The following is a 24,880-nucleotide window of genomic DNA, read 5'->3' as shown; positions in this document are numbered from 1 at the left end:
ATGGTTGCAGTGTCCCAGGGTCATGTGATCACCTTTTGCAACCTTCTGACAAAGTCAATGAGGAAACCAGATTCACTTAATAACTGTGTTACTAATTTAACAACCGCAGTGATTCACTTAACAAATGTAGCAAGAAAAGTCATAAAATGGGGCAAAACTCACTTCAATTTCTCACTTAGCAACATAAAGTTTGGGCTCAATTGTAATTGCAAGTTGAGGACAATCTGTAGTAATAATTTGGTATGGAGGAGGAAAATGGTAGTTGGCCTCAACTTGCATTTAAAAAAAAGCCTTTTCCAGACAGATGGAAACTACAGAACATGTTCTTCATTGCTGGTTTTATGGAGACATTTGAACCAGATTCATCATACCTTTGATTAGTAGATAACCTTTCTTTGAGCCTGGCTGCTTTAACCTAAGCCTAATTTTATCATTGGGATTTCCAATGGAAATTTATAATGAAATCTTAATTCAAGTACACTAAATTTCAATTTTGAATAATCTCCAAATACTGTAATTTTTGCTTTGTTTCTGCTCTGAGTGATTGGAAAAATCATCTGGAATAACAGAAGAGATAATTTCCAGGTAATCTTTTTTTAAAATGGGAGTATTTGAAGTGGAACTCCTAACAATTGAATAAAAATGATAGCATACAATTCCTGCATTCTGTGGGGGGGGGGGGAAGAGGCCTTTTTTTCTTTCACGGAAAATTTACAATTTGGTAACCACCTTTTTTAAAAGGTCTGATGGGAAGGTGTGCCCGTGGGGAAGACGACATACTGCAATTCTGTCATTGTTATCAATAATATATCGCTGCGTTCGTGGATGCCGGATCAGACTTCTCGGGTGGACCCCAATCAGGGCACTGAAAGCGAGTCAGATTGAGCCCACAGCTTCTCCGGACGGGCAACTGCAGCAGCTAGAAAGAGGACGACTATGAGCCATGCCTGCTCTCCTCCTAGCTCTCCCCCTTCCTGCCAGCCTCTCCCCCTTTCTCGCCCCTCGGTGTAACCTGACCCGAATTGCAAGCGCGACAGCAAGAGCACCAGTTGTTGGCGGGCGGAGCCCCGCCGTCCAGGCCCCGAAAGCGGCCTCTTGCTAGGCCGTCGGTGGCTCGCCCTCCGACGCCCGGAGAAGTCGGCATGGCCCCCGGCTGGTGTTCAAGAACCTTCTTGCTGCTCCTTCTGGCGCTCGCCAGGTGTCGAGACACGCTCGCAGGTAAGGCTCGACTTCCGCCTGCGGGCGGGGGCGGACAGGTGAGCGAGCGCGCGGCGACTGGAGGCGCAGCGGATCCCTGCAGACGGGAAAGAAGAGAGTGCTGGGCGCGCAAGAGCCCCGGGATACGTCCTCGAGTGGCTTCCCCTTCCAGCTCCTTCCTCCTGGGCCGGCTGCCTCTGCAAAGGATGGGCCAGGCTACCAGAGTTGGCGCCTGAGGCGCGGCTGTGCGTGGCTGGCTTCCGCGGCCCCACCTGCGTGCCGGCAGCAGCGCTTGGAGCGGGAAGGCAGGCCGGGCGAGAGCGGAGGCAGAAACAAACTCGCCCCAGGGGCCGGAGGGGGTGGGGGAGGGCTTCATTCCTCAGCCAAACAAAATCTAAAAAAGGAGGGAAACCCTAACTGGTTTTTTTGGATAAATGTCAGCGTAAGTCATTAAATTATGCTGTCCAGATGAGTGCACATCTGTGTAGACTGAACTTCCATGTTGTGCTGAGCATGCCTCCCTGAATGTTGAATCCATCACCAGAGAGCATTTGCTGCCACCTACTTAGCCTGAAAATAACTCCTTTTTACTCGAATGCCCTATGCTGAATTCTTGGTTTATGGCTTGTGGGAATCCAGGAAATTGGACTGAGCAAGCCAGAGCAAGTTAACCGTGGGCAAATGTGTGTTGTGAAGCTGCCTCCTAAGCCTAAATCATGGTTTGGAGATAAGAATGGCAACACCCACACAACATGCTGAACCAAAACCATACAAACATTGTGGCTTAGGTGAATAGATCAGCTTAGCTATCAATTACCACAAATCTTTGTCTAATGCTTCAGTGGCTTCAGTTAGCATAACCAGTTACGAGGAATGGTGGCAATTATACTATTATCTTCTCAGTTGCGCTGTGTTTCCTCACCTTGGCAACTCAAGATATGTGACATTTAAGATAGCTTATAGTCACTCATGCCTCAGTCACCTATTCAGATTATTACAAAGTGCTTTACATAAGGCTGCCCTTGAAGACCATTTTAAAGCTAAAATTGGTCCAGAATGGAGCAGTGCGTACAGTGTTGGATGCTCCTGGGTTTTTCCATGTTATACCTCTGTTGCACGAATTGTAGTGGTTCACATATTCCTTCCACTTTCAAAGTATTGGTTATGACCTTTAAAACTTTATATAGGATGGGACTAGGTTATTTGCAGGACCATCTCACCATGAGAGTATCTGTCTGTCCTACCAGTTCAACCATGCTCCAGGTCCCTTCTCTGAAATCTTGCTGTCTATTGGCACATTGGAAGTGTGCCTTTTCCATGGATGCCATTCACCTTATAGAACACCCATCTCCTAGTGATACAGTAAGACTTTACTCTTTTAGTCTTCTGAGAGGCTATTAAAATCTGGGTTTTAGCTCAAGTGCTGAGGTAGTGTGGTTGTTATAGCATCCCAAAGGGATGACTGAGGCACAGGGTTTTTTATATTTTATGGCTGGGTTTTATAGTTGGGGGGGCGGGAGGTAGATGACCCATCCAGAGTTTTTTTTTAAGATGGATAGTCAAATGTTACAAATAAAATAAAAGCCCAGAATTCCCTAGCTAGCATCCCAATTGCTAAGAATTTTGGGAATTGCAAAGCAAGCTAACTCCAAATACATGCTTCATTTACCAGGAGAGGCTAAAAGAGCATTAAAAAGAGAACTCAACAAGGCAGCACTATATACCACTTTACAAAATGTGTAATTTTTCTGAGCCCCTCCAACTGTCATGTGAACCCAGGGAAAGGCATGAGTCCTTTAAGACCCAAAGGCTTCAAAGTATTTTTCCCTTCAGATCCAAATAACTTAATGACTCTAGTGCAGGGGTGTCAAACTCAATTTCATTGAGGGCTGCATCAGCATTGCAGTTGCCCTCGGGGCCGGGTGGATGTGACCAGGGTGGGTGTGGCCTACTGGGTGGGCATGGCTGGAGTGTGTGTGGCCTACTGGATGGGCATGGCCAGCTCTACATCGTTCACGTCAGGGGGGCCTATGGGGACCTGGGCAGGAGTGGGACAGATCTGAGGGTCTCTGGCAGAAGGAGATGGGACCGGGGCAAGTGCCAAGGCATAGTCCACTGGAGGAGCTTCACTGTTCCTCTCAGGCCATGCAGGGCTAGGGACTGGATGGTGGCGCGGAGGTAAAATGCCCAGCCCAGCCCTCAAGCACCCGCGGCACTAAGCCCAGCCCCACTTCCCCAAGGGGGCGCCCAGTTGCACTTACCTCCTCCTCAAGGCTGCTGCTGCTGTGCTTGCTCTCCTTAGCCAGATTGCTCATGATGGGTACGAGGGCAAAGTCAAGAGGGAGGCCCACTCCCTCTCCATGTGAGGAGACCTGGCTTTGTATCCAAAGCTTCCTTAGCAATAGGATGGGAGACCCCCCAGGATAGGCCAGGAGGAGGGGGCAAGGAGATGGTGAAAGGGCAGCAGGGAAGGACTAAGGCAGGACTTCCCTCAGACCTCTCCTCTCCTCTCCTCTCCTCTCCTCTCCTTTTCTTTCCTTACTGTTTCCAGGATGGGTTCGCGGGCCATATGAAACCACTTTGCCAGCCGGATCCGGCCCCCGGGCCTTGTGTTTCACATGTCTGCTCTAGTGGAGAAGTATAGCGAGTGGTGTTAATGTCAACTAGATTTAGCTATATTTTCTTTTCTGATAACATTAATTTCTTTGGCTTCTATTTCTTATTCCTTTTTTGCACTTCTTATAACAACCACACAATTGGTTAATTTTTCCATGACTATCTGTTCCTCACCTGGCCTTTCAGATCTTCCAGAGGTTGCACCCATGGCTGCTTTGGCTTAGTCCAAGAGTGTCAAACTGCTGGCCCGCGGGCTGGATGCATCATGCCGAAACTGCGCCCACCCCAGCTCCAGCAATGCGGAAAAAGTTGCAATATGTCACAACACGTCATGTGACATTACGAGTTTGACACCCCTGGCTTAGTCCATCCAACTTGGTGCTGGTAGTCTTATTCTTCTCTTTCCTTTAACGTTTCCCAGCATGAGAGCCTTCTCTAGGGAGTTAAGACTTTGCATACTGTGTCCAAAGTAGAATAATTTGAGCCTGGTCATTTGTGCCTCTAGTGAGAACTCTGGGTTGATTTGTTTGATGATCATAGCATTATTTACCTACAAAAAGAATAATCTGATTGATATGTATGTAAGACTAGGGGGTGGGGGTTTGTTGCTAGATCTGTGGAAAAGTTTGATACTTGTTTAATGCATGTGAACTGGTTTATAGGCCACTTGAGTTTTTCATTCAGGGAAAATTGCATTGTAAGGACAGATTTCTGAGTTAGAGTCTAAATTAAACCATTTTAAACTTTACAATATTAAAGACATGACTCAAAACTGTTGGCCTGTAGAGGACAGAAAAATTATTGCCACTTTTGAAGATGAACCGCAGAATGTAAATTAGTGTCTATGTTTATACATGTGTGTTTTCAAATCATATTTCATCAGAAGGTTCTGGAAACAAACCAGAACCATGGAAATCAATAATTGTTTCTTTCACTTGACTCTAATAGGATTTGGATTATTCTCCTTGTGCCTGATTTATTACTACACGCCTGTAATATGCTGAAAACGTTTTCACAGTATATCTGTTGACAGCCGTTTCTCCCTCTCACCCCTAAACACATTCCAGATCTGCTTCTTAAAAATTCCTGAGTTCAAACAAGAGCAAAGCACTGTGGAGTTGCACATAGGAGTGGGTCCTAAGGAAAACTAATCAACATGTAACTGCAAAGCCTATAGCAGTGTTTCTTAACCTTGGCAAATTTAAGATGGGTGGACTTCAACTCCTAGAATTCCCCAACCAGCTTGATGGCTGGAGAATTCTGGGAGTTTAAGTCCACCTATTTTAAAATTGCCAAGATTAAGAAACAGTAGGCTATAGAGTGAATGGCTAGGCTTACATAGAAAGACCTCTGTTTAATCAGGCCTGTATCTATCTTTATCCAGTATTTTGTTTCTTATCAGGTCTAACCAGTTGCCTCTGGAGCACTTGCAAAAAAGGAAGGATTTCTCTCCATATGGATGATCTCTAGTTTTAATAGTTAAAAAGTTAAATAGTTAAAAAGAGGAAAATTTTTCTCTCAGTCAACTTTTTCCAGTCCATACATGTGTATACAGATAGTCCTCAAATTATGACCACAATAGGGAATTTCTGTTGCTAAGCAAAGCAGTTGTTAAGTGAATTGTGACCCATTTTATGATCTTTCTTGCAATGAATAAGCAAATCACTTCAGTTGTTAAGTGAATCACATGGTTGTTAAGCGAACCCTGCTTCTCCCATTGACTTTGTTGTCCGAAGCCAGCTGGGAAAGTTGTAAATGGCAATCATATGACCCCAGAAACATTGCAAAATTCATGCTGGTTGCCAGGCGCCTGGATTTTGATCACTTAACCATGAGAATGCTACAACGGTTTTAAGTGGGAGTACCAGTCATAAGTCACTTTTTTCATTGTCATTGTAGCTTCAAATGGTCGCTAAACAAATGGTTATAAATCAAGAACTACTTATACTTCTCAGTCATGCTTCCCTTCCATCAATTTTTCCCAAGCCAAAATGCTCTATTCTTTTTTCATAGAGAAGGTATTGAAGATTATTTTGGTTGCTCCTTTTGCAGTTTTCCTTGGTCTATAATGCCCTATATTGAAATGTTATTAACAGAAATGTGCATGGTAATCCAGGTGTGAATATGACCATTTATTTGGAAGGACCTTGCAATAGAGAATGTCTCATTTTCACAGCTGGCCCACACTAAGTTTCCTTCACTAAGCTATCTTCTATGAGCTCAAGGTTTTTTTCTGGTCTGTTATGAACAGCTGCATATTATGCTGGTTGAATTAACATATCCACCAAGCCAATATGTGGTGTGTAAAACAAGCTTTACAGCTTGGTGTGTTTATGGACCCAACTGACTGTGGTTTATTCAGCCGGCCACAGTGTTACACATTGTGACTTTGGTGATCAAGAGCTGCAATTAGCAGCTTTGGAGGAGCTAAAAGCTGCAGTGGTAGTAAAAAAAAAATAAGCAAGTCATATGTCATACAAATGCCTAGGGCTGGAATTTTCACTCTTCTCCCTAGTTTTTGGGAAACAGTTGTGTTTTTTCTTTGTCATCAAAATCCTGGCAAACTATCAGAGTTTGGTGATCACAAAAAGGCATTTGGAAGCCACAAGTGGTCTCAGATCTATGAGGTATTCTTTTTTAGTTTGATGAGACTTCAGTCACTTCATCTGATTGTTTTCCAAGCATTTGAATTCTGCAAATCTTTATCTATATTCTTTTTTGCATTTTAGCATTATTGATAGCTTTGGTAATAGAGCATCATAGAGTTCCTATATTTAGCAAGGTTTAAGAGGCTGTTTCAGAAGCGTTCACTTGGTACAAAAAGGGTTAATTACAATGTCTTCTGGACCAGAATAGACACTTAGAATTTTGAGAAAATGTCATCATCAAACATATATCATTCAGAACAGGTAAAACCAAAAAATTAGTGGACCAGAGGAATGCTGTGGATATAATTTACTTGGACTTCAGGAAAGCATTTGATAAAGTAGACCACAACATACTACTTCATAAGATAGAAAAATGTGGGTTAGACAGCATCACCACCAGATGGATTCATAGCTGGCTGACAGGCTGTACTCAGCGTGTGGTCCTCAATGGAACTGCATCTACATGGAAGGAAGTGTGTAGTGGGGTGCCCCAGGGCTCTGTTCTGGGCCCAGTGCTCTTCAACATCTTCATCAATGATTTGGATGAGGGGATAGATGGGGAACTCATCAAATTTGCAGATGACACCAAGCTGGCAGGAATAGCCAATACTCCAGAAGATAGGCTTAAGATACAGAAGGATCTTGACAGACTTGAACGGGCGTTATCTAATAAAATGAAATTCAATAGTGAAAAAAGTAAGGCTCTACATTTAGGCAAGAAAAACCAAATGCACAGGTGTAGTATAGGTAGTACCTTGCTGAATAGTAGCAACTGTGAGAGGGATCTTGGAGTCCTAGTGGACAATCACTTAAATATGAGTCAGCAGTGTGCTGCAGCTGCCAAAAAAGCCAACACAGTGCTAGGCTGCATTAACAGAGGAATAGAATCAAGATCACGTGAAGTGTTAATACCACTTTACAATGCCTTGGTAAGGTCACACTTAGAATACTGCATCCAGTTTTGGTCACCATTATGTAAAAAAGATGTTGAGACTCTAGAAAGAGTACAGAAAAGAGCAACAAAGTTGATTAGGCGACTGGAGGCTAAAACATATAAGGAATGGTTGCTGGAATTGGGTATGTCTAGTTTAATGAAGAGAAGGGTGAGGGGTGACATGATAGCAGTGTTCCAATATCTCAGGGGCTGCCACAAAAAAGAGGGAGTCAAGCTATTCTCCAAAGCACTTGAAGGCAGGACAAGAAGCAACGGATGGAAACTAACCAAGGAGAGAAGCAGCCTAGAACTAAGGAGAAATTTTCTGACAGAACGATTAACCAGTGGAACAACCTGCCTCCAGAAGCTGTGAATGCTTCAACACTGGAAGTTTTTAAGAAGAGGCTGGACAGCCATTTGTCTGAAATTGTATAGGGTTTCCTGCCTGAGCAGGGGCTTGGACTAGATGACCTCCAAGGTCCCTTCCAACTATTGTTGTTGTTGTTGTTGTTGTTGTTGTTGTTATTATTATTATTATTATTATTATTATTATTATTATTATTATTATTATTATTATTCCATTACTTGTGCTGGAACTCAATAGAGGAATGGCAATATAAGGTTTGTGAAATATTTAGCTTATGACCTCTATTTTACATATATAGACAGATATACTTTACAAATCTCATAACAAGATCAATATTTTTTTAGCATATTTCTATTCTCACTTCAAAGAGTTTTTTCATTCCTAAATCTTGTTTTGGTACATTCTATTCCCTTTTCAAGATAAAGCATTGTCATAGGTCTTCAGGTACATAATGTCGTTGTCAACACTGTCACCACCACCCACAATTTCTCATTCAATCTTTTCTACAGTCTCACAGATTCTGAAAACTAATGCTCATGTTCAGAAAAACGTTGAACATTATTTTATTTCAAAATGAAAATAATTGGCAGCCTTTTGGGGTGGGGGTTGTAATGTATTGGCATTGTATGTATAATTCACTTGCTTATGTTAACTGTTGCTTAATGGTTGACCTACTTTCTGTATGTTGTAACGGTTACTGGGCTGAGCTAGACTTGCTGTCTCCGGACAGTTAAGTAGTTTGGGGCGGGAAACTGCTCCTTCAAATCTATTGGTCGCTGCCTAGAGGCCAACCGTATAAATAGCTGCGCAGCAGCTAATAATAATAATAATAATAATAATAATAATAATAATAATAATAATAATAATAATAATAAAAAGTTGGAAGGGACCTTGGAGGTCATCTAGTCCAACCCCCTGCTCAGGCAGGAAACTCTATACCATTTCAGGCAAATGGCTGTCCAGTCTCTTCTTAAAAACTTCCAGTGTTGGAGCATTCACCACCTCTGGAGGCAGGTTGTTCCACTGGTTAATTGTTCTAACTGTCAGGAAGTTTCTCCTTAGTTCTAGGTTGCTTCTCTCCTTGACTAGTTTCCATCCGTTGCTTCTTGTCCTGCTTTCAGGTGCTTTGGAGAATAGCTTGACTCCCTCTTCTTTGTGGTAGCCCCTGAGATATTGGAACACTGCTATCATGTCACCCCTCACCCTTCTCTTCATTAAACTACACATACCCAATTCCAGCAACCGTTCCCTATATGTTTTAGCCTCCAGCCCCCTAATCATCTTGGTTGCTCTTCTCTGTACCCTTTCTAGAGTCTCGACATCTTTTTTACATCGTGGTGACCAAAACTGGATGCAGTATTCCAGGTGTGGCCTTACCAAAGCATTGTAAAGTGGTATTAGTACTTCACTTGATCTTGATTCTATCCCTCTGTTAATGCAGCCTAGCACTGTGTTGGCTTTTTTGGCAGCTGCAGCACACTGCTGACTCATATTTAAGTGATTGTCTACTAAGACTCCGAGATCCCTCTCACAGTTACTACTATTGAGCAAGGTACCACCTATACTATACCTATGCATTTGATTTTTCCTGCCTAAATGTAGAACCTTACTTTTTTCACCATTGAATTTCATTTTGTTAGATAGTGCCCAGTGTTCGAGTCTGTCCAGATCCTTCTGTATCTTAAGCCTATCTTCTGGAGTATTGGCTATTCCTGCCAGCTTGGTGTCGTCTGCAAATTTGATGAGTTCCCCATCTATCCCCTCATTCAAATCATTAATGAAGATATTGAAGAGCACTGGGCCCAGGACAGAGCCCTGGGGCACCCCACTACACACTTCCTTCCATGTAGATGCGGTTCCATTGAGGACCACACGCTGAGTACAGCCTGTCAGCCAGCTACGAATCCATCTGGTGGTAATGCTATCTAACCCACATTTTTCTATCTTATCAAGTAGTAGGTTGTGATCTACTTTATCAAATGCCTTACTGAAGTCCAAGTAAATTATATCTACAGCGTTCCTCTGGTCCACTAATTTTGTCACTTGGTCAAAGAATGTAATAAGATTTGTCTGGCATGATCTGTTTTTGACAAACCCATGTTGACTTTTAGTGATGACCTTGTTTGCATCAAGGTGTTCGCTGATTTGTTGTTTGATTATCTTTTCCAGAATCTTCCCAGGTATTGAGGTCAGGCTGATAGGTCTGTAGTTTCCTGGATCTATTTTTTTCCCTTTTTTGAAGATGGGAACTACATCAGCTCTCTTCCAGTCCTCTGGTAGTTCCCCAGTGCTCCAGGATCTTTGAAAAATATAGTTCAGTGGCTCTGAGATCACGTCTGCCAGTTCCTTGAGAACCTTGGGGTGTAATCCATCTGGTCCTGGTGATTTGAACTCGTCTAGGCTGGACAGGTGCTCACTTACCATTTTCTTGCCTATCTTAACTTGCGTTTCTATTCTGTGTTTTATGGCACTGGTTTGGGTAGGTTGGACTGTTTTTCCCCTTTGTGTAAAGACAGATGCAAAAAACGAATTAAATAGTTCTGCTTTCTCCCTATTGCTTGTCACCTTCTTGCCACTTTCCCCCACTAATGAACCAATCATTTCCTTAACTTTTTTCTTGTTTTTTATATGTTGAAAGAAGCTTTTTTTGTTATTTTTGACTTTGGTCGCAAGCCTTAGTTCATTTTGAGCCTTAGCTTTCCTCACTTCATCTTTGCAGGCATGGGCTATTTGCTGATATTCTGCCTTAGTTATGTGCCCCTCTTTCCAATTCTTATACTTGTCCTTTTTATCTTTCAATTTATCAGAGAGTTCTTTATGCAGCCATGCTGGTTTCTTTTGAGAGCTGTTATTTTTCTTCTTTGTTGGTATTGTACTAGACTGGGCCTTTATTATCTCACTTTTCAAAATTTCCCAAGCTTCTTGAGTTGTTTTCCCCTTTAGGATTCTCATCCATGGAATTCTTCCCATGGTCTCTCTAAGTTTATTGAAATTAGCTCTTTTAAAGTCCAAGACTCTAGTTTGGCTGTGTTCTATTGCTTGTGCCTCCAGAATGTTGAATTCCAATATTGCATGATCACTTCCCCCCAAGGTTCCTGTGGCTTCGACACCTTCTATCATTTCATCTCTGTTAGTGAGAATTAAATCCAATATGGCTAATCCCCTAGTTCCCTTCTCTACTTTTTGGGAGAGAAAGTTGTCTGCTAGGTTTGACAGGAATCTGATCTTCCACTTGGTGCAGAGTTTGTCTCCCAGTTGATATCAGGGTAATTAAAGTCCCCCATTACTATTGTGATGTGCTTCTTACATACCTTAGTTAGCTGACTAGCAAAAAGTTCATCTATTTCCTCTGCTTGGTTGGGCGGCCTATAGTATACACCTATGGCAATGTCATTTTTCCCCCTTTTATATTGACCCAAATGCTTTCAGGTTTACAGTTTTCGTCATTGTTGTGCTCTATTTCTGTAGAGATAAAGTTATTTCTTATATAGAGAGCAACTCCTCCTCCTCTTTTGTTTAGTCTGTTTCTTTTAAATAGTTTAAATCCCTCTAGCTGTGTGTTCCATTTGTAGGTTTCGTCCCACCATGTTTCCGTAATGGCAACAATATCATATTTGCCCTCATTTACCTGAATTTCTAGTTCACCCTGCTTACTGTTCATACTCTGTGCATTAGTGTATAGACATTTGAGTCCTTTATGACTGATGCTGTGTTTACTTGCTGCATAACTTGTGTGGTGCCTGGCTTCCCCTATTTTCTTAGATTGCCGGGGACAGTGATGTACTGTATCAATTAACTCACTATCCCCATTATTTAGTTTAAATGTTCCTCCAAAAAAGCTGTGATTTTATTGCCAAGTAACTCAGTCCCTTTCTTGGATGGATGCAGACCATCTCTTTTATACATTTTTTCATTGGACCAGCTACAGACATCATGACTAATATAACCAAAGCCTTCTCCTTTACACCACTCCTTTAGCCACATATTAAATTCTGCTATACGCTGGCCTTTTCCATTTTGCTCCTTATACACAGGTAAAACCTCTGAAAAAGTAAGCCTACAGCCTATTCTGCTAAGTTCCTGCCCCAAGCTCTGGAAATCATTCTGCACAGAGAGTACATCTTTTTGGGACAGATCATTAGTGCCAAGATGTACAATAGCCTCCACATCACAGTCCTTGCTGGCATTCTTGATTATTTTGGAAATACGCTTCTTGTCCCTACTGGCAGTAGCACCTGGAAGACACCTGACCTCTTTCAAAACCTCTGTGTCCTTTCCTAAATTTACATCCCTTATAATTGAATCACCAACAAGAAGGTGGCTTCTCTTTTTGGATGCCTTTCTGTTCTTGCATGACTGGTGTGTAATGCCAGATTCACACTTCTCCCTGTCGAAAACAAGTTTTTCATCTTGGACCACGATCCCCTGCTTATTTGAGTTATTATCACAGATACCTTTACCTGTCTCCTTAATGTCCTTATTAAGGTCAGAAAGGGCACTGTATCTGTTGTGCAGGGACACAGCGAAAGCTTTGGGTACACAGCGAAAGCTTTATTAGCTTGCTTCTGTTATGTTCTGACTGAGAATAAACTTGTTGCTGTTTGAACACTTCGTCTCGCTTAATGCCTTCAAGAACCGAATACATAATAGGGGTGGTGAGGATAGAGCTATACTTTTTAAAAATCTTTCTTGAACCATATGGATACAAAAGTTTTCATCAGGCTAAAAGAGCCTAAAGGAGAGAATGTATGAAGGTTTTTTGGGGGTGGTAGTGTTAAGGTGATGTGTCCATTTTTAGTATTAAAATGACCCAGTCGTTTGGCAGCACCTTGCTATCTTTGTCTGATTTCCAAAAAATCAAAAATTCTGACCAGGATTAAATTTGGTTGTGGACTAACTGTGGGGTCGGGATGGGAGGGTAAACAGGCAAGTCAGAATAGCATCCCAGGAAGATACTTCAACAGTACCAAGAAAGCTGCATGAATATCTCCATAAAGTCACAGGGATTTGAACCTCACTTTGAGGCTTTGTCTTTATCCCTTAAGCTTTAAAGTGATCCCACCTCCACATTTAAAAATGCAGTGCAGTGCTCCACAATAGTTGTTTTAGTGCAGGGGTGTCAAACTCAATTTCATTGAGGGCCGCATCAGCATTGCGGTTGCCCTCAGGGGGCCGGGTGGGTGTGGCCTGGGTGGGCGTGGCCTACTGGGTGGGCGTGGCTAAAGTGCGTATGGCCTACTGGGTGGGTGTGGCCAGCTCTACATCGTTCGCATCAAGGGTGCCTATGGGGGCCTGGGCAGGAGTGGGACAGATCTGAGGGTCTCTGGCAGGAGGAGGGTCTCTGGGCCAGGGCCAAGGCAGTGGGGGCCATTCCCTCACTGTTTCCAGGATGGCTTCGCGGGCCGCATGAAACCACTTCACGGGCCGGATCCGGCCCCCGGGCCTTGTGTTTGACATGTCTGTTTTAGTGCATCAATCTCCTGGTATGTTATAGATTTCCTGAACAAAAGACAGCCCTGTATTACTTGGACAAAAATCCTTGATGATGTATGTTCAGACAAAAAACTCTATTATATGTTTCATTTTTTTCTTGTAATGGCCAGACTGATTCTGTAAAAATAAAAGGAAAATAAGAGCAGCTTTCCCTTATCTCTCAGCAGACCAAGGGATGGTCTGAAAAACACATTTAGGTCTTATGGCTGGTATCATTGTAACCCATTTAGCCCAATTTATATGTTTGCCTTCTCATGAATAGGACAAACTTGGGATGTAGGTGCAAATGCGAGAGGGTAAATTGGGCTGCTTGAAAACATTGTCATGAGTTAAGTATGAAATGTGCAGGGGAAATATTTATTTGACTTGAACACCACCTGATTCCTATTGACTCTGGTCAGCTCACAGAATAAAAACAATGTACAATCCAGATAAAAAACAATGAGCAAGATGGCGAATCTGGCCAACAGCAACATACAGAGTGGCTCCAACCACTCTAGCCTAAAGCCTGGGAAAACAGCCAGGTCTTTCAGGCTTCTGGAATGCTATCAGCCAGATCTCAGGAGGAACCTCATTCCAGAGGGCAGGCACTGTGACAGAGAAGCCATGCTTATGGGGGCTTTGCAGGATTTTATAAATCATAATCCGCATTTTAAATCACACCCAGAAGCAAAGTGGCAACCCAGCTTATGGAACAGAGGTGTTGCATAGGCATATTGAGGAATACCTACCGCTGTATTCATTGCTCCATTCTGGATCAGTTGAAGCTTCTGAGTGGTCTTCAAGGGCAGCCCCATGCATACTGTGTTGTAGTAGTTGAGCCACAAGATAATTATGGCATAAGTGTCTGTCTGAAAGATCTCCTGATCTAAGAAATGTTGCATCTGGTGCACCAGATGAAGTTATGCAAAGGGTTTCCTGGCCACAACTGTTTCCTACTCAAGAGCAAGAATTATGAATCCAGGAAGAGTCCAGGTTGTTTACTACTCTTCAGTGGGAAATGCTATCCCATCCAAGGTTAAATGTTCAAATCCAGATGGTCTTTGTAGGTTTGAGGCAGAGATGACTCCTCCCATCCAAACCCACAAACCCTGCATCCACTAGGAAATCTCAGTAGCCTCACTTGGCCATCCTGAGATCATACTCATAATACTGAACCCCAGATTGGTAGTCCTCATCCAAAAGATTCAGGTTGATGTTGATAAAAGGGGAGAAAGATTTGACCTCTGTGACATCCCACAAAAGAGGGGACTAAAGTGTGACATCTCTCCCATCAATCAATATTGACTGAAACTGGCCCTGCAGAAAAGAAGATAATCACTTTAAAACCCTATCTCCAAGGCCCAGAGCCAGCTCTGAAGAATACTGTGGTTGATAGTATCAAAAGCTACTGAGAGGTCAAGAAGCACCACATCCATCCTAGCTGAGCCACAGGTAATCTACAGACATAAGCAGGACTGTCTCCATACTAAATTTTGGCCATAAAACTAATAGAGATGAGTCTGCATAATCCATAACTTCCAAGATTCTTATCAATTGCAGACTGACCACCTTTTCTACAGTCTTCCCTAAAAAGGAAGGTTAGAGACAGGAGGATAGTTATCTAGAATCATAGGGTCCAAGGATGACTTCTTGAGGAGATGCAACATTGTCTCCTTAAGCAGGAGTACCACTTTCTCCCTCAAAGAGGCCATGTTTACAGGATGGACTCAACTGCAAGTCACTTCTCTGGCTACTTTAATGATCCAGAGGGGTCTGGCTGTCCACTTCCTGAAGAATCATGGGTTCAAACTGATAATTTACACCACAAGTCCCAGTTACAGGCACCGTGGCCAGGCTTTTCCAGTTAGCATCCAGGTCAGCAGGTCTGAGTGACTTTATCTACCAGATAGCCTGAACATTTCTCACAAAAGCCCTGGGGACCCTCTCTCCTCGACAAGGATTTAGAATATCCTAAACAAGGCTGCTGAACAGCTATTGACAGATCAGTACGGGCAGAGAAAAATTGATGTTTTGCCACTCTTATCACTACAAGGTAATCCCTGGTATAATACTCACCTGAATTGATCAGACTCATTTCTAGTCTTCCTCCAAAGATGTTTCAGGCATGTCTTGTGATGCTTCTCATCTCCTGGAGCTCTTCAATAAACTAATGGATCTCAATCACAAGGCTTTGAATTGTAATATAAGAGCCAATCCAGGTGGCTATAAGAACCTCATATGAGACACAAGAGGGTTGAAAGTGTTTTCTGTGATTGCCTCTGTGACCAAATCCTTTATTTATGTAACGTTGATGAACTATTTTGTATCATGAAGTTACAATAACTTCTTTTGCCTTTTAGCATCATTTTATGGAGAAAGCTACATACAGTTAAAGGTTGCTGAAACAGTGTATGAAATATCACTGAAATTACGTTTTCAGACAAATAGACCTGATGGATTGCTTTTTCTTGCTTCTGGAAAGGAAGATTATTTTTTGGTGGAATTAAATTCTGGAAATATACAGGTAAGATTATAAAATATACACATGTAATTTATGCTAGATCTGATCCTTCTCCCACTTTCTTTTTTTAACAGCTAAATATATTTATGGTTCATGCAAGCCTCATTTTCTTGCTGTGTCTCAAACGCATATCTAGAACTGGAGACAGGTATGATAAAAGTTGAATCATGAATGTGTCGAGCTTCTATAAACCTTTGGTTAAAGCTTAAATTCTGTCTTCAAGGACTAGCACCATTAATTCTTCAGGATAATTTTCTATCTACATGGATCAAGGCTGTTGAATCTATTTTTTTTAAAATCTAGGCTACTCTCCCTCTTCAGATCTTAAAATGGAATATATTCAGGTGAAACAAATCTGGTAGCAAAGGATAAAGGCAATCAGATCTAGGAAAGGCTCCTGTTTTCTTGTACCAGTAAATATATTGCCACAATTGCTAACTAGAAATATTCAGCTTTCTCTCTTGCCCAATACCATGCTCTGCCCTCTGCAGTATTGGATGGTAAATATTTAAAAAGTATCATTGCCTGAAGGAGTCTGTCCTTGTGATTCCAGACAGATGGAAACTACAGAACATGTTCTTCATTGCTGGTTTTATGGAGACATTTGAACCAGATTCATCATACCTTTGATTAGTAGATAACCTGGTTGCCCAGATTTAGCCCATGCCTGGATGCTGTTCATGAACTGCCTTTTTTTACAGTGCAAAAGGTTTTGTGCAGCTGCCCAGAAGATCCATCAGACCCTGATAAGTAAATGTTCCACAATGTTTTCTATTTAGTTGTAATTCATTTAAATTTTATATATCACTTTATTGCAATGTTAGATATTATCATATTAATATAACTTTAGTGTTCACATTATAATTTAGTATGGCTACATTAGTTAGGCCTAACTAACTAATGGTTAGACATGTCTTCCATTTTGGTTTTGAACAAACTAAAATCACACCTGAACTAAGTGATTGTTGTACAGATTACCTATCTGGAGTACATAGGATTATGGATCTGATCATTTTGCTTACTGCCTGTTTGTTTTATTATTTGGGGTTTACTTTGATGTATCAACCTTTCAGTAATGGTTTAGTATTATGTATGAATAAGAAAATTGTGTCTTATTTGACAAACCATGGTTTAAAATCCTCAAACAGGTTTAGTCCTAGCTTTTTTAAACTAACATTATAACACTTTTTTGAGTTTGGGTGAAATGGAAAATAATAGTTTATTCTACATTCAGAGTTGTATTTTACATTTTCTCTGTTTTCTGCTCAGTTTGGTTGAAGAAATGTATATGCAATTATTTTGAATAGCTTTGAACATATTGTCATTGTTTTTCTTGGATGATTCAAACTCAGTTCTCTTTTACAGGTGAGGATCAACTTTCGCACAAATGAACAGATCCTTCATTCCCAATTACACTCACAACTTGATGATTTAGATTGGCATCTTCTTGAAATTCATCACGAAAGAGAAAATATTACTCTAGTGATCGATAAAAAATATCAGACTAGTGCAGTAGTGCCAGATTTCTTAGCATTTGAACTAAACATTGAATATGGTCTCTATATAGGTGGGAGAGGTAACCTTAATGTCTACTATCTTAACAATACACCAATTAATTTCCGAGGATGTATTAACAATGTGATATTTAACAACCATGATATCTTAACGTCCCTGAGATCGTCTGCAAGAAATAAAGATATTCACGAAGTATCACTGAGCTGCAGCAATGAATTTTTTGCAGGGGAAGAAGAGCCTATAAATTTTTTTAATTCCAAATCCTACATTTCATTTCCTCTTTGGAATATCCAAGCAGGAGGCATCTTGGAATATTCGGTGCAAACTACGGTTCCGAGGGGATTGCTGCTCTATAGTTCTGGTCCCTTAGGAGACTTTGTTGCAATGGAAATTGAAAATGGTCTCATTAAAGCTCACATTAGAATGGGTAAAAATAGACTTGAACTTTCTTCTCTTAGTCCCGTCAATGACAACCAGTGGCATGTTATCAGACTAAAATTTTCCATAAAATATGTTGAACTCACTCTAGAAAAGAAAACTGTGAAAACCCCATTGCCTTCTCATAGTAGGCTTCCTGTTCTTAAAGGGGCCTTATATGTTGGTGGAATAAATGATGCACTCCGTGCAGAAGTGCTAAAACAAGGTTTAGCTTCAGTTTCTGGGAGATATGGAGAAGGCGGATCTTTTAGAGGCTGCTTGAAAGATTTGATAATTGATTCCCAAAACAAATCCTTGAAAAATGTTCTAGTGACTAAGGATATTTCAGTAGGATGCACGACACCTAATTTTGCACCAGAAAAGCAGGCTGTTGTTGGTACTCTGACTCCTAAACTACTTAAGAAAGAAAGTCATGACCATTTTTTGCTTGTCAACAACTTGATTGTGCCAGAAGGTGGGCAAGCATTTCTTGGATCTAAGCACATTAAAGTCAGTGTGGACTTCAAAGCACTGGGGATTCGTCAGTCGCAAATTCTTTTTAGAATTAAACATCCCCCTTCTTATGGCCAGTTGAGGTTTAATGTTGTGTCAAAACAAGAAGACTTCACATTTACTATGCTAGATTTGTGGCAAGGCAAAGTTTTATACGTTCATGATGGTTCTGAAGAAGACTATGATTATTTCACTTTCTCTGTTTCTACAAGCAGTAAAAGGAAGATGCCTCCATATCTCCAAGGAAATGATGAATATATGTTTACTATTACAGTGAGACCAATAAATGATGCTCCAGAACTCATATTTCCAAATGGAAACTTATTTACTCTCTTAGAATACTTCAAGAAATGCCTGAGCATAGATTCCATAAATATTGTGGACAATGACACAAGTGCTTCAGATCTTAGTATTACAGTCCTTGGAAATTCAAATGCAGATGCAGGTTTTCTAGAAAATTCCAAAACTCCTGGGGAAACAATTAGTACCTTTTCCTATGAGGATTTACAACATGGTAATGTTTTCTTTGTCCACACTGGAGTTCAGAATTCCAGGATTGTTCTGCGAGCAAGCGATGGGGAGAAAGTTAGCAACACAGTCGTGTTGCGTGTCATGGCTGTACCCCTGGATTATAAATTAGTCAACAACACGGGAGTTGATGTGGTACAAGGCACCACAGTGTTGATAACACTCAGCCATTTGGCCACAGAAATAATTGCTTTTCAACAAGAGCTGGAAATAAGATATGAAATCACAGAAGAACCCTTTTTTGGAGAAATTCAGAGAAGGCATACTGGTGGAGAATGGAAAAAAACTGTTTTTTTCTCTCAACGATCCATTGAACGTGGTCGTGTGAGATATCTTTCTACCTTCAAAGCAATTCAGCAAGATAATGTCCATGAACATTTTAAGTTTAAAATTATCATTGGTAGCAATATAAGCCAAGAGTTTCTGTTTGCTGTTAGAGTAAAATGGCTGACTTATAATTTACTGAAATATGCGCCATTAGTTATTGATAAATCAGAGAGAGAACATCTTAATTCTAGTAATCTTCTTGTGATGATACCACAAATAGACCTGTCAGAAAATGAATTTCTTTACAAGCTGCAATCCTTACCTGAGAAAGGAAGAATTCTGCTTGATAATGTCCCATTGCAAATAAATTCCAGCTTCAGCCAACAGAATATTTCTGATTGTAAAGTAGAGTATCAGTTATACAGGAAGTCCCATGAAGAAAGTCTGGATTCATTTCAATTCTTCATTAGTACTCAGTATGTGGTATCAAATATCTATGATTTCAAAATTAAGATCAAAACAAACCCACAAAACATTATTTTGATAAACAATGGTCTTACTGTTACTGAAGGTGAAGGATCACTGATAACAAAATCAGACCTGTTTGTGCAGAGCTTCAGTAATACGACTTTTGAGTATAAGGTTGCAAAAAGTCCTCAACATGGGAAATTAATGCTTATTAATTTTTCTGATTCCCCAGAAAGTAACAACAATCTTAGTAGTTTCACTAATCAGGATATATATGGAGAACGTCTTATGTATATACATGATAACTCAGAGACACAGTATGATGAAATTCATATCACTGCAACTGCCATAAAATTTGGAGAAGAGGTTTTAGAAAAAGAGTTCCCATTAACAGTAGGGATAAAATTTAATATTTCTATCCATCTGAAAAATGATGAAAAACCAGTACGAGTGGTGGATAAGATATTTCATGTTGTTAAGAATGGGAGGAAACTGTTGACTTTGGATGATCTTTGCTATCATGATCCTGATACAGATTTTGATGATAATCAGTTGTTATACACCAGGCGTGGCATTCCTAATGGAGACTTGGTTCTTGTCAATGAAACATCACATAGACTGTATCAGTTCAAGCAAGAGGACCTTATGCAAAAGCAAGTCCTCTTTGTTCATCGAGGTGCCACTTATGGTCGTTTTGTGCTATTTGTCACTGATGGAAAACATTATACGTCATCATTGTTAGTAGTAAGTGCTTCTGAACCATATGTCCTCCTAGCAAACAATACAGGATTATTGATCCAAAAAGGAAAAGAAGCAGTGATTACCACCACTAACTTGAGTGCTATCACAAATCAAGATATTAGAAGTGATCATGAAATTATATTTGAGATATTTTTCTCCCCGAAGTATGGACAAATCTTTGTTAATCATTTAGCACTGACCACTTTTACTCAGCATGATCTCAAAGTGGAACATGTGACTTATAAACATGATGATAGCAATAATTTGATTGACACATTGAATTTCACTGTTTATGCTAAAGGCCTCCGTTTGGATGTTGAAATGAACATTCAGATATATTTGGAAAGTCATCAGCGTCCACCAGTGGTCCTACATAACCACAGCCTTTTGGTTGAAGAAGGGAAACCTGTTCAAATCAGTAATGGAAAATTGCTGGTAAGATGACGTTATCTAGTAATTTATAGCAAATCTTTAAAATATTTTTTGTACAGAATTGTGTTTCCTTGATTTCAGTAAATTTCTTCATCCAAGCCTTCCAACTCTGAACATTGGAAGAGCATCTGTGTATTATCTTTTTCTTAACCTGTTTAATGAATATCTTTTACTATACTGAAATTATTTTATAAGTTATTTTTGAGATTCTTCAATCTAAGGAGCTGTATATAAATATATTTATGTGTTTGATTAATAATGTTCATTAATAACAGGCAGAAACAATCAGGCAGAAAACAATGCTTTAATTAATCAACTTCCAATGAGGAAATAAGCAGCAAACTCCATACTTACTTGCTCTTATCATATTACTTAATTGGGTAATGAAATATTTGTAAGCAAACTTGGAGAGCACCAAGGGACGCGGTGGCTCAGTGGGTTAGGACGCTGAGCTTGTCGATCAGAAGATTGGCAGTTTGGCGGGTCGAATCCCGAGTGCCACGTAGCAGAGTGAGCGCCTGTTACTCATCCCAGCTTCTGCCAACCTAGCAGTTCGAAAGCACGTAAAACTGCAAGTAGAAAAATAGGGACCACTATGGTGGGAAGGTAACAGCGTTCCGTGCGCCTTTGGCGTCTAGTCATGCCGGCCACATGACCATGGAGACGTCCTCGGACAAGCGCTGGCTCTTCGGCTTTGAAACGGAGATGAGCACCGGCCCCTAGAGTTGGAAACGACTAGCACGCATGTGCGGGGGAACCTTTACCTTTACCTTTTTATCTTGGAGAGCACCAAGAATTCTTTTAAATTTATTGAAAAATCCTTATTTAATAGTAAAGGTTTTGTGTGTTTCCCATCTCAAGATAACAAACCATGCTGCCAATTTTTGGTAATTGTGTCACAGAATGCAAGGTGCGACATGCAAAAAAGACACATAGGCAGATAGACAGAGAGATTGAAAGAGTTTGGAAAGCCTCTATACCCGTAGGGACACAGATAAACCGTCAGAATATTCAATGCTGTTATTAAAGATTAAATATAAAAAGCTGTATAGTATTTAGAAAAAAAGCGCTCATCTTTATGTTACCAATGCCCTGGTCTTATATTTTTTTTAAGGCTGTGCATGAAAGCAGCTTGCCATCAGAGATAGAATTCAAAGTAAGATCATCTCCAGTCTATGGCTATCTTTGGAAGATTACATCAAAAAATAATTACCTTGGAGCAGAAGAAAATCCAGTTTTGTCTTTTACTCAACAAGACATTAATGATGGCATTATCCAATACATACAGACCATCTCCAACCAACTCCAAGACCACTTTTCCTTGGATGTAACCAATGGCATCCAGACAGCCAGTGGAATAGGAATGACTGTAGCCATCATTCCAAAGCTGATCCCACTAGAAGTACACAACTTCACAGTCGCTGAAGGCGGTTCAAAAGTCATTAAAGAAGATATTCTAAAAATTTCTAATAGACACTTTGCAGACGTTAATTGTGACTTTGGTGTAGTTGATCCACCAAAACATGGGCAAATTGCAAACTCTCATTTTTTTGGAATGGTATTGACTAATTTTACCAGAAAACAGGTAAAGTTATTCTAGATACATTTCTGGCTTTGATTTTATACCGTAATTAGATCTTGAAATTGTATATCAGAACAATTAAAACTTCTTGAGCTTTCCTGTTTTTGGACTTCAGGCTTCAAGAACCTCCCTGTATAGTCCCCATTGTTATATATAATATAGTGGGTAGTTCAAGGAGAAAATAATGTGTTGAGATTAAGTAACACTAGTTCAACAACTGGAGAGACTACATGCTTATGGTTTAATTTTTAAAGTGGATGCATTTTTTAATTTTGTGACTTTCCTATTTCAGATAGAACATGGGTTGATCTTCTATGTTCATGATGACAGTGAACAGCTGCTTGATAATTTTACCATTGTTGCAAACTGCACACAACTATGGAAGCAAAGCTTGCCTCAGATCATATTTGTGACTATTACACCAGTAAATGATGAAGCTCCCATCATAAAGAGAAATATAGCACTCCGGGTATGTCCTGAGGAATTTCAGATCTAAATGTTTAACTGGTTATACATGACAGTCTTCTGTTTGTAACAGGTGAAGTGCAAATAGAAAGATAATCAACACATTACTAGAAGTATCTCATATATATGAAAAAAATACTTGTCTCCGGGTTATCTGTATTATATGAATAGCCATCTAGAACAGCAGTTCTCAAACATTTTGATTTCAGGACTCCTTCATTTTTAAAAATGATTGAGGGGTTCCAAAGTCCTGGAAGAAGATATTCTAAAATAGGAGAAGTTAATTGGGACTATAGTTGAGTTATCGTGATATGGATGAATTACAAAGTGTTACTTTCTTGGAGTGGCATTGAATAAATTTATCAGAAAACAGGTAAAGTTACTTTAAACTCATAGAACTTTGCTTTACATCTATCAGTATTAACTATATTAGAAATGGAAACAGAATTTTAAAAATATTTGAGTTTGTAGACCCCTTGAGAGCTTCTCAGGGACTCCGAAGGATCCAGAGATCACATTTTGAGAACTGCTGTTCTAGCGTATATTTTTTCCATTCAGTTATGCCCAAATCTCTGCAGTTTTCTTGGCAAGTTTTTTTCAGAAGTGGTTTTGCCATTGCCTCCTTCCTAGGGCTGAGAGAGTGTGACTGGCCCAAGGCCACCCAGATGGATTTGTCCCTAAAGATGGTACTACCGGTAGAACTCACATTATCCCGATTTCTAGCCTGATGCCACTGAACCAAATGTGCTCCCTCTAGAGGTTATACCAGTGTTTAAAACATCTGGACAATTTTTCAATTTTACTACTGTTGAATTTAAAAGAAATCCTGGGGACTATGAAAAAGATAAGGCAGACAGCAATGCATCTTCATTGTGTCCTTGATTTATTTTTAATGCTCATATCCCAACTCTGTGCTGTTATTGCTAGCATATAATTGGTCTTGTTTAAAATAAGTTAATAACAGGATTAAATGATGAGAAATTATTAATTTGAACAAGTACATTGCAAAGGGGCAGAATTATCTCTCCATTTCTACACTAGAATGTTTGAAAGTTGATTTTTCTGGGAATATTGCATCCTCTAATTATATTTAAGAATTGCCACTTGATTGGTAATTTAATCAATTAATTCATAGAATCATAGATAGGGCTGAAAAAGACCTTGGAGGTCTTCTAGTCCAACCTCCTGTCAAAGGCAGGAGACTTTATTGCATCCTGAACAAATGGTTGTCCAATCTTTTCTTGAAGATCTCCAGCAATGGAGTGTTCATTACCTCTCTTTAAAAAAAACTCCAGGTGCATAAAATTATTATTATTATTATTATTATTATTATTATTATTATTATTATTATTATTATTATTATTATTAATAATAATAATAATAATAACAACAACAACAACAACAACAACAACAACTTGGAAGGGACCTTGGAGGTCATCTAGTCCAACCCCCTGCTCAGGCAGGAAACCCTATACCATTTCAGACAAATGGCTGGCCAGTCTCTTCCCAAAAACCTCCAGTGTTGGAGCATTCACCACTTCTGGAGGCAGGTTGTTCCACTGGTTAGTTGTTCTAACTGTCAGGAAATTTCTCCTTTGTTCTAGGTTGCTTCTCTCCTTGACTAGTTTCCATCCGTTGCTTCTTGTCCTGCTCTCAGGTGCTTTGGAGAATAGCTTGACTCCCTCTTCTTTGTGGCGGCCCTTGAGATATTGGAACACTGCTATCATGTCACCCCTCACCCTTCTCTTCATTAAACTACACATACCCAATTCCAGCAACCATTCCCTATATGTTTTAGCCTCCAGTCCCCCAATCATCTTTGTTGCTCTTCTCTATACTCTTTCTAGAGTCTATTTGGAACTTTCAAACATTTGTAAATAACTTCAATCAAATAGTCTCCTTGAATGAGTTCTGAATGAGAAGGTACAAATAGAATGGAAGCAGATTTCCACATTGCTATGTCATCTCCACATCACGTATTTATAAACCACAGTAACTAAAACTGCCCATCAATTTTTAGCGTAAATGTTCTTCTCGCCCTCCCCTTTTTTAAATTGCAAACTCCTTAGCACTACTTTTTTCATTCTTTTTTACACTGCTCTCTTTTCCTCATGATTGTCATAGGAGTTTTTGATCCATTGTGTATAGCTTTCCTCTGAAATTCATTCCAAATTCTACTGACTGCTTTCTGATA

The 24,880-nt window shown here is 40.2% G+C and overlaps 1 protein-coding gene across 1 annotated transcript in view; it reads left to right on the top strand.

Moving 5' to 3' along the window:
- The first annotated feature begins 885 nt into the window (after positions 1–885).
- LOC308664182 (chondroitin sulfate proteoglycan 4-like) overlaps positions 886–24,880 on the top strand; it is a 42,832-nt gene continuing 18,837 nt past the window's right edge. The window contains exons 1-5 of the mRNA XM_081321207.1: positions 886–1,218; positions 15,598–15,761; positions 17,124–20,642; positions 21,754–22,224; positions 22,514–22,690. Coding sequence (XP_081177333.1) covers positions 1,143–1,218; positions 15,598–15,761; positions 17,124–20,642; positions 21,754–22,224; positions 22,514–22,690 — 4,407 coding nt within the window. The 5' untranslated portion in view covers positions 886–1,142. The remainder of the gene's footprint in view (positions 1,219–15,597; positions 15,762–17,123; positions 20,643–21,753; positions 22,225–22,513; positions 22,691–24,880) is intronic.

Source organism: Vipera berus, assembly GCF_964194415.1.
Source record: "Vipera berus genome assembly, chromosome: 2".
NCBI classification, from domain to species: Eukaryota; Metazoa; Chordata; class Lepidosauria; order Squamata; family Viperidae; genus Vipera; species Vipera berus.
Note: the sequence above shows the minus strand (reverse complement) of the source record. Positions and strands in the feature narration are given on the sequence as shown.